This window comes from Phalaenopsis equestris, unplaced genomic scaffold (assembly GCF_001263595.1).
Source record: "Phalaenopsis equestris unplaced genomic scaffold, ASM126359v1 Scaffold000258, whole genome shotgun sequence".
NCBI classification, from domain to species: Eukaryota; Viridiplantae; Streptophyta; class Magnoliopsida; order Asparagales; family Orchidaceae; genus Phalaenopsis; species Phalaenopsis equestris.
Window position 1 is genome coordinate 293,106 of NW_018164700.1, and position 10,525 is coordinate 303,630.

At 38.2% G+C, this 10,525-nt stretch overlaps 1 protein-coding gene across 1 annotated transcript; it reads left to right on the plus strand.

Moving 5' to 3' along the window:
• Positions 1 to 5,092: 5,092 nt before the first annotated feature.
• Positions 5,093 to 6,998, plus strand: LOC110024515 (AAA-ATPase At3g50940-like). Its single transcript, XM_020724532.1, has one exon. It carries the CDS (start codon positions 5,293 to 5,295, stop codon positions 6,742 to 6,744), a length of 1,452 nt encoding a protein of 483 aa, XP_020580191.1. The 5' UTR covers positions 5,093 to 5,292; the 3' UTR covers positions 6,745 to 6,998.
• Positions 6,999 to 10,525: the final 3,527 nt, after the last annotated feature.

Genomic DNA, 10,525 nt, shown 5'->3' on the forward strand with positions numbered 1-10,525 from the left:
TAAAAAGTCTGGAAGCATCCCAACACATCTTTCATTTGGAAGAGTGTTTCCGAATTCTTCGTTAGTATGACATGCTTCTCAATGCGATTAAATGCACCTTCAAAGTCAGCATCATGGAAGTTCTTGGGATTCATGGTTCCTCCCCGTGAAATTGAAGAAGCCTAGAAAAAAATCAAGGCAGTGAAAGTCATAGTGCCTCCAATAAACATCAAGGAGGTGCAACGCCTGAACAGACATATAGCCGCCCCATCTCGCTTCTGGGGATAGTTCTCTACAATTCTTCAAGATATTGAGAGGTGCTAAGAATGCTAGTTTTCAGTGGACGAATGACTATCAAACTGCTTTCGAGCAACTTAAGGCAGATTTGGCTTTGTTGTCCCTCCTCTTAGAGCCTATCTAGGGAGAGATGTTCTATATTTATCTGGTTTTTTCACCTTAAGTAATAAAGCTCTGCCCTAGCCAAGGTCGACAACTCTGTCAAAATGCCAATATATAGTGTCAGCAAGATTCTCTCCAACAAAATCGTTGTCTGTTGACTGCAAAGAGTGCACTTGCCTTAGTATTTCGAGCAAGGAGACTTCGTCCGTACTTTCAGGCTCACACAATCGACATCTGCACATAACTCCCTTTGAAGGCTATCCTGGAAAAACCAGAAACATCAAGACTATTAGTTAAATGGTCAGTAGATTTGAGAGAATTAGACATTTGTTATCTACCACAACAAAACATCAAATCACTAGTGTTGGTTTATTTTGTGATAGAATGTACAGTGTCTGTTTCTGATGAGCCAACTTTTTCTCCTCTACCGTCATCTCAATAGAAACTATACATGGACGGAGCATTCAGAACTCTAGAGCTAGACTGGAATACTACTCATCTCCTTAAAGTTCTCCTCAAAGCAAGACACCTTGGAGTACGGGCTTCACTTAAAATTTCTAGCAACTAATAATATTATCGAGTATGAAGCACTTGTCGCCAGATTAAAACTCTTCGTCGACTGTGAAGTATAAAATATGATTATCTACACTGATTCTTAGCTCGTCTCATCCTAAATAGAAGGAGAATTTGAAGTTAATAACTTACAACCGATGCAGTATCCCAATCTCGTGAAAATACTTCCCGTCTAAATTGAAACATAAAAGCTCATTCACATACTTGAGGAGTAAAACACCTCACACGCCCTCCTCCCAGCCCAAAAAAAAAAAAGCCCGAGTCCCACAAGCCCCCATTTTCGCGATGCCCTAGCAGACACCGTGCGAACCTCGTCTTCGGCCTCGTCGTCGACCCTCCCTCAACACCGGACAACGTTGCAGCTCGACGTCAGCCTCCTTTCTTCTTCGCGAAACATCCAGCATGTCCTCCCTCCTCTTATGCCGACGCTCCATCTCTCCCGCCGGCGAGCTCTTCTTATGCCGCCTACACCCCGTCGAAACTCCGCAGCAGAGAAGCCCCCTCCTCCTTCACGTGAGACTTGGGGCACGCCGCACCTTGCCTCTGTGGTTGTGGTTCGCCCTTCACTTGCAGTCGGCGATTCGAGCCACCGGCGGCCTTGCCTTCTCTAAAGTTGAAGGATTTATATCTAATGCTCCTACATTTTACAAATACATTTCTCTTGATTGGAATGTTTTCTTGATTGACATACTATTAGTCAGCCATTGAAGTATTTGAGGATATTAGGAATCATTTTTCGTAGACATTAAAAGATGGTTAATTTTGAATAAAATGAAACTAGTGATAAGGAAAATGAGTGTCAAATATCAAAAATTGATTAAAGGCAAATATTGGCGGGCATTAAATGAAGCTAGCCTAAGGAAATCAAACGAAAGGTATTGGGCAATATTCTACTTGATCACTCTCTTTTTAAGAGGAGAGATCGATAGTCATAAAGGTAGGAATAGGACATCAGTAGTCAACCAACTTCACACAATGCTATGACAGGCATCGCTGTTAGTCAATTGTGAGCTATGGTGCTGGTTAATGTCGTGTGTTGATGTTGGCCAATGATAGGTATTGGTGAAGGTTTACATTAGCACTGAGTATTGATGAATAGTTCAAAATTTTAAGTCTAAGAATTCTCTCTAAAATATTCTCTTGGAATCCCTTTGAACGTTTGAAATCAAAGCATGTTGAAAGATTTTGAAATGGGCCATTTTTATCATTTTAATTGGTAATTAATAAATTAGATCAAATGAACTTAATTGACTCTCGTGATCATTTGATACTATAAACACCTTAGTGCCTTGATGAATTTACAATTAGCTAATTAAATTTATGCTATTGAAATGCTTGTTATGATTTTAAACATGTGACGTTTGAAAGTTGCTTGGTAAAGTTGCTTGGTACCACAAATAATATTGTGAAGTTTATAAATATGCTTCACAGTATTTGGTTTTGATCCATTTAAACTACGATCAAGGGGTTTGTTGTATCACGAGAACCCACCACACACAGATAGTATAAATGACAGATAGAAAACACTAAAAGATTTTACGTGAAAAACTCGTAATCACAGAGACTTGCCCAATTGGAATATTCAACAATGAGTTGGTGATTAACGATTTAGGCACTTGTTTCACATGCGAGCAATGGTTACAATCTCTCAAGTTACAATGTTGGTGTGCGGAGGGATTTGTGGCCCCACGATAGGTAGCGGTTGCAAAGAGAAGCAATATTTAGGGATTCAATGCACCGTCTTCAGGGTCAGCATGACGTCCGGGGAGATGCTTTGCTTCGTAAGTTGTTTCATCGAATGTTTTTTTTTTTTTTTTTGTAAGGAGTAGATAGTGGCCGACAACTGGTGATCATCGATGGCTGGTGGTGGTCGCTAGTTGTAGGAACAGGAGGCGTCGTAGGAAAATTTATGCAGAACTTCAACTCCTCCAAGCTTCAAACTACAGGTCCACTCTCATGAGGAGGGCGAGACTCTATTTATAAAGTCTAAATTGTAAATAAGAAATGAATCCTTACCATTCTTGATCGAATGACCCAGAGAAACCCCTTTGATCAAACGAAGTTCGATAAACATCTGAGTGTCTTAATGATGTCAAAATTAAGCTATATTGGGCTCATTAGATTTGTCTTCTCGAGACGCTCTATTTGACAATAAGCTTACTAGGTTCAGGATCTATTTGACCTTCCTAATATACCCTGAAAGCATCCAAAAATAATTTAATGGCTTGATCAAAGCTTGATTTGATTTAGATTGGATTAATTTTGGTATCGTCGGGCCCGTCTCGTTGAGCTGATCAATTTGACTATAAATTTCTTCAAATCAAAATTCTAGATGACTTTTAATCGAAATTTTAATATTTCTTGTTCGAAAGATCATCTCGAGATTTGTGTGATTCCTCGAGCTTTATGTCGGTTGATGGATTTGTTGATGACATATCAAGAATAATCTTGTTACATATAAACTCCAAACAAAGTCCCAAATAATATCAACTAAAATTACTCCGTTTCAAACCGCATGATATCAAAACTAATATTTCTAGCTTAGTGATCCAAATTTAGGAACACTTTGTACTAGCTAAAACATCTATAATCTCAAGTACTTCTCAAGAAAATTTTGCCACCCTAATTCATTTTTCATTATCTAATTTTTATGGACATTTACGTATATATCACACAATTATTATGTATTTCATATCTAATACCTAAACTTTCATATTTATATACATAACACTCAAAGTGTGAAAATCACATAAAAAATATTACCTATTCATTTATGTTTATGACACCAAAATATCGTAAGTGTAAATATCAAACTATAGATGTTTGATGTGCAAATAAACAAAAGTTGTGTGGCATCAATGTAATTTTTTTTCTAATTTTTAATCAAGCTAAGGAAATTTCCCCTCAAAACAAATGGCAGCGGAAGCGCGTCCCCTCCCATTAACACATCCACATTTCCCAAAGTTTGTTCAATACTAATTGCCAGATACTTTATTTTTATGTACTATTGTCTGTATATTGAATAAAACGGCATAAAATGACAAACACAGTCTAGGCGAAATAATCCGAACAAGCCAAATCAAACACATAGGTTTGATCAAGTAAGCATGCTTTAATGTACTATTTATCACTTGAAATATTGACCAAAAAAAAGGGCCAATCATGCATACCACACAATTCTTAGATATTGACATGTCTAACCCATAAACTTTATGATTTACATACATACCATTTAACTCCTTAACATCAAATAAAAAATATCACAATTACTAATTTTTTAAGGATATAATATAGATCTTCATGTATAGATTTACAGCACCAAAATATTATAAATATAAATATCGAACTACAACTATTTGGTATGCAAACATAAGAATTGTGTGGCATAAATAAATTATTCTAGCCCTCTGTCACCTCCCGCCCAGAACTTAAATACTACTTTTCGGTTTTACACCTAGCCGATGTGGGACTATTTGTCTGTGATATTCTCCTCCATCGAGGGTGCCACTGGACCATGGAGAGTCTACACACCTGACAGACAGTAATCTGCTCTGACACCACTTTTCACCTCCCAAAATAACCCTTAAGAGAAGTGGGTAGCCCAGGACTTGAATACTGATTTTCGGCCTTACATCTAGCCCACGTGGGATTATTTATCTGTGACATCTCGCTCAAATATAACGTACGAAATGCTTTTGCCTAACTTGAACTGTTCAGAAACAAACAAACGAACGAAGAGTATTATATTCATTAAGAAATAAATTTATACGACTGAATGGCGTAATCCTGAACATCCAAAACAAAAAGAAGGGCTGTGATGTGGTGAGAACTTACACGTTTATGAAGCCTAGGCAGCAGAGCAGATTGCGACCTTCGTTGCAACTCTTTTCCATAGTAGCAGTTCTTGTCTCGAATGAAAACTTGGAGAGCACACCTCTCATAAGACTTGGAGAGAAAGGAAACCTATACTTTATTATTATTTAGGGAAATTTACATATACGGTACACAATTTTTATATATTTACATATCTCACTTTCATTTTTACATAAGTAACAGTTTTGTGCTTTAAATAAAAAGATATATTTAATTATATAATTATATGTTTATTTAATAATATAATTCCTTCTTGCTTCCTAAGATTACAAAGATTGAAAGAGACAAATAATATGGCTGTAAGTGGTCTCCAGCTTGAATTGTCTTCTATAAAACACACAGATGTGATCCATTGAGTAACCAGGGACAAGAGCTTTCTACACGGAAAGAAAAACTAGCAGAAGGCCGAGGTCTCCTCCCATATCCATTTCCATCCACATCATAGAGATCTAAAGCCAGAATTACTCCATGGCTTCACCGAGCAGAGCTGTAGAATTCACCAAGGAGTATTTCACAACAGTTGCCTCCATCACTGCCTCGGCGATGCTCGCTCGAACCATCATCAATCAATGCCTTCCCAATGAGTTCCACAGCTTAGCTACCTCCAGCATACAAAAACTCTTGAGCCGATTCTCCACCACGGACACCATCATCATCCAACAAACCGAAGGACTCCATTCCAATCAGCTCTATGACGCCGCCAGCACCTATCTGAGGACGAAGATCTCCCTGACTATGAAGCGGCTGCGGGCTAGTAAGAGCGAGGACAACAACAACATCGTCATCAGCCTCGATGATGGTGAAGAGCTCGTAGATGAATTCCAAGGAGTGAAATACAGGTGGAAGCTCGTCATCGAAGATAATCAGTCCACCTCCCGCGGCGGTATAGAGATAACCGTCAGAGTCAAATGGTATGAGCTCAGCTTCCACAGCAAGTACAAGGACATGACATTGGCCACCTATTTCCCCCACATCCTGGAGAGATCCAATGACATTAAGACCGCCGACAGACGGTTGAAGCTTTATATGAACCAGTATGACAGATGGAGTTCCATAGACTTAAAGCACCCTGCAACGTTGGAGACGCTAGCAATGGAAGTAGAGCTCAAACAAAGGATCATTGAGGACTTGGCGAGATTTGTCAAGAGAAAGGAATACTGTAAGAAGATTGGGAAGGCCTGGAAGCGAGGATATCTGCTCTTTGGTCCTCCAGGAACTGGCAAATCAAGCTTGGTGGCCGCCATTGCTAACTATCTCAGGTTTGACATCTACGACCTGGATCTTAAGGAGGTTAACTCGAATGTTCATCTGAAAAAGCTGCTAGTAGCCATGACAAACAAATCAGTGCTTGTGATTGAGGACATTGACTGCTCCATTAGTCTGAAAAACAGATATGATGAGGATGAGAGCGAGACGTCGGACAGAGATGATGATATGACACTCGTAACACTTTCGGGGCTGTTAAACTTCCTTGATGGCTTATGGTCGGCCAGTGGTGAGGAGAGAATCATCGTGTTGATGACAAACTATAAGGATCGGCTTAACCCAGCATTGCTGCGACCAGGTAGAATGGATATGCACATCCATATGGGTTATTGTGGTCAAGATAGCTTCAGAATGCTGGCTTCTAATTACCATGCCATTGATGAGCACCCTCTGTTTGAGGAGATTGAAGAGTTGTTGAAGGAAGTGGAAGTAACTCCAGCAGAAGTTTCAGAGGAGTTTTTGAGAAGTGATGATGTTGATATCGCTTTAGGTGGTCTTATCCAACTTCTCCACAATAAAAGAATGGAAATGAAAGAGGAGAAAGGCAGAGCAGAAAATTCTGAGGACAACAAACAGGAAAATGGAAGCAAAAAACAAATAGTTGAAGGGAAGCAGCTAACTGACCATGATTCTGATGCAGTAATTATTGGATGAGGTTTCGGGACGGGATGTCCAATCTAATGTACATTTTATAAGCATTGCTCTACAGACCAAGTCATGCTAAGCTCACCCAGAGCAGTGGTCAGCCAAAATTACTATTCTCTCATCATAGTCCAAAAATTTTAAGCTCTCGACCACAGGTCTTGAAGAGTTGATTCTAAGAAGCATTTGTATCTCCTGTACTGAATAAATTTGAAATTATTGTAAGATGATAACTTCTGCATTGAATATATTTCAATGATTTGTGTTTTCTGTATTGATTATATTTGAAATGCATTGAATATATTGTACTGAGGTTAGCTCTACAGGCCACAGGTCTTAATGGTCGTATCACTTTCCACTTGAAGTAAATTATAAATTAGATTTCTTTTTGTCCCTTTTCACTAGTAAAAATTAAACAGCTAAATAAAATATAGCACGCCAAAATATGTAAATCATATCTTCTGTTGAGAAATTAGGGCAAAGAAAAATAGAAATCGACACAAATCCAGAAGAACACAAAGAGATTTAACGAGGTTCGGCAAAGATGCCTACGTCATCGGGAGTAGAGCGGCGACTTCTTTTTCAATATTCAGAAAAGAATACATAATACAAGATTCAGCTCTCTCAAAAACCTACGATTACAAATAGGTCTATGTATAATTTTAGAGTAAACCCTACAGTATAAAATTTAATTCCTAAATTACCTTTGTACCGTATAGTGGAGCGTTGACCCAGCACCCCCAACTCACATAACGTAACTTTCTGATTTGGAGAGATTCTTCCGCTTCGCTCCGACGTCTGTCCCTATATGGTATATGAGTCATACCATAACATCTTCCTAAATGATGATTTGTAGATCAACATTATAATAGCTCAGGTAGGTAGATCAACATTATAATTTGTAAATCATATCTTCTTACATATTATAATTTAAAATTATCTAAGGTGTCATAAAAATTGCCCGTCTACTGCACCGAATAGTCCTGCTTGAAAAAAAAAAAATCATCTGGTGTCTTTCTTAAAAGGTCGGTAAGAACACGATTTTTTTCAGTGGCAACCACTTTAAAGCCAAACAGTGCACGGAACAATGGGCGGTTCTCGCTTCTAAATTTTACCGATGCTTCTCGCATCCAAACGAGAGGATCCTACTTTCTCGGCTTTTGCCATATTTCGGAGAGAAAAGGTCCTCTCAAAAGTAACCTAAGTTAGATTTTAGCAGATTTATGATTAGACTTGTCATTTCAACCGTACAAACTAAATGAAGCTAAATGTGATTCAATTCAATTCCAAATAAGTTCAAATAATTAAAAATTTTGATGTGTTAATTGGAAGGTTGAGTAATATTTAAATTTGAGGTACAACTATAGGATTCTAATGAGCCCAAAATCACTTAGGGTGCGTTTGGGAGGGCGTTTTTGCTGCGGTGGCGTTTTGAAATTGCTACCTCGCATTTGGAAAACACGTGCCAGATACGTTTTATAAAATGGAGTTTCCATTTTACTATTACATGCGGATTGCGGTGTCCTACCGGCTATCCACGTTTCATTGTATGGAAAGACTCTCGATACCCCTCGTCGCTCCTCTGCCCTAATTTTGCAAGCAGCTCTCGCGCACTGCGGGATTCTCCCATCTCCTTCATAGGTCCTTCGTAGAACCCTAATCGAGTCCCTGAAGGTATGTTTGTGAGAATGCTATTTCTGTTTCGTTTCTTTGGATGCCTACGGTTTCATCTTCCTAAGAATGTTAATTGAGTCCCTGAAGAATTTATGTCCCATTTCTCATGTTCACGGTTTCATCTTCTTGATTTTTATATTACGTCATTATGCACTTCTTTGCGAAAGGATCTAATGTTATTTCTTTGTCCGCTGTTTCATCTTTCTCGCCGAAGTAGCGGGATGGTTTAGAAATTTTTTTGTTATCAAGCAGACTATTGTTGATGGATCCGATATTTTTGGTTATAGATCTGATGTTATTTTTGGTTATAGATCTAATATTTGGTACTTGTATTGTGTACTACCTGTGCTTCTTTGCGTTGATACTATTATTTGGAGGTGTTTTGGACTTCCTGCAGTGATATTCTATGATCATTATGAGGTATGGAAGGAAAATACTGGGTCAAAATTGGAGGAAGTTACATCAGCAATGTGGGACAAAGAAGTTACCAACATTTTCTGCAATATCTGTATTAAGGAGATTGAACTTGAAAATAGACCGACAACCTACTTTAACAAAGAAGGGTGACAAAATATTTCCAATAAGTTTAATGAATTGACAAGACGAGCTTACGAGATTGAAATTCAAGAACAAATGAGATCAACTAAAGAAAGATTGTGTACTTTCAACAAGTCTTCAAATTGTATAACTTTCAAGAACAAATGAAAGTTCGAGCACCCTCAGTCATCATATCAAAAGGTTCAACATAGCTTAGCACCTCCAAGCTATTTCCTGAATTACTTTTGTCTCTATTTACAACTCTCACTGCATGGGCAATATCCTGCCTCTACCAAATGTCTCTTTCAACAAGTCTAACCTTGTACCTCTTACTGTCATCAAGCTCAGTCTTCACCTAGTACATCAACTTGTTGTGTAATGCACTCTTCCCTGATGGAAGTTTTGTCAGCTCCCACTTGCTCGAACTTTCATCTTGCAAGATTTCTTCATAGCTCTGTGGTTCTCCACCATCTGTCTGTGGAACAATAGAAATGGATGCCCCAGACCCATTCTTCTCTTCACTTTCATCATCAACAGAACTATGAACTGCCAGCAATAGTGCATCATGTACTTCTTTATATATCATATTTGCGCTGTCATTCTCCATCTTATTAGGATTCTTATTAGGTTTCATGCAGTTCCTCTTTATGTGACCAGCCTTGCCACAATTCCAACACGTTGTCTGTTGACCATACTTTGATTTTGATATCATTTTATTTGAGTTCTTGTCATGTCATCTCCCTTTGAAATCAACATTCAGTGCCAAACTCGTACCTGAGATTTCTCCAGAATCTTTTTTGCGAATCTACTCAGCCAAAATTAAATCACGAATATAATCACATTTTAGTTTAAATTTCACTGCAGAGCTGCTAAATGTCATCCTCATGACTTCTCAACTATTTGAAAACGATGCCAACAATATCAGCGCACGTATCTCATCATCAAAATTAATTTCAACATACGATAATTGATGTGTGATAGTATTGAAATCATTCAGATGTTGAGCAATAAAAACACCTTCCATCATCTTCAAATTGTATAACTTCTTCATCAAGTACACGTTGTTATTCGCCAATGATTTTTCATATATACCTGACAGGGCTGCCATGAGATCTACACTCGTCCTTTCCTTGACAACGTTGTGTGCAACGGATCTCAATAAGGTCAATCTAATAACCCCCAGAACTTGTCTATCCAACAAATTCTATTCAGCCTGATCCATCATTTCAGGTCTTTTCTTCATTAAAGGAGGATGAAGTTTCTTTCCCATAGATGTAGTCTTCTATCTGCATCATCCAATAACTAAGATCTATGCCATCAAATTTCTTGATCTCTGAAACCTTCACTTCATCTGCAACCATCATTCTTCCTCAGATCCGAAAAAATCTCTGATATCAGTTGTTGCGACGAGATCTATAGATATACTAGTTGATGTTGTATATATATAAATCAAACAAGAGAACAATCGACGAATCGAAAAAATAAAACAAGAAAAATCACACCAGAAAATAACACATAGATTTAAGTGGTCTGACAAATTACGTACGTCCACGGAGTTGCAGAGGATTGTACTACTTGAGGA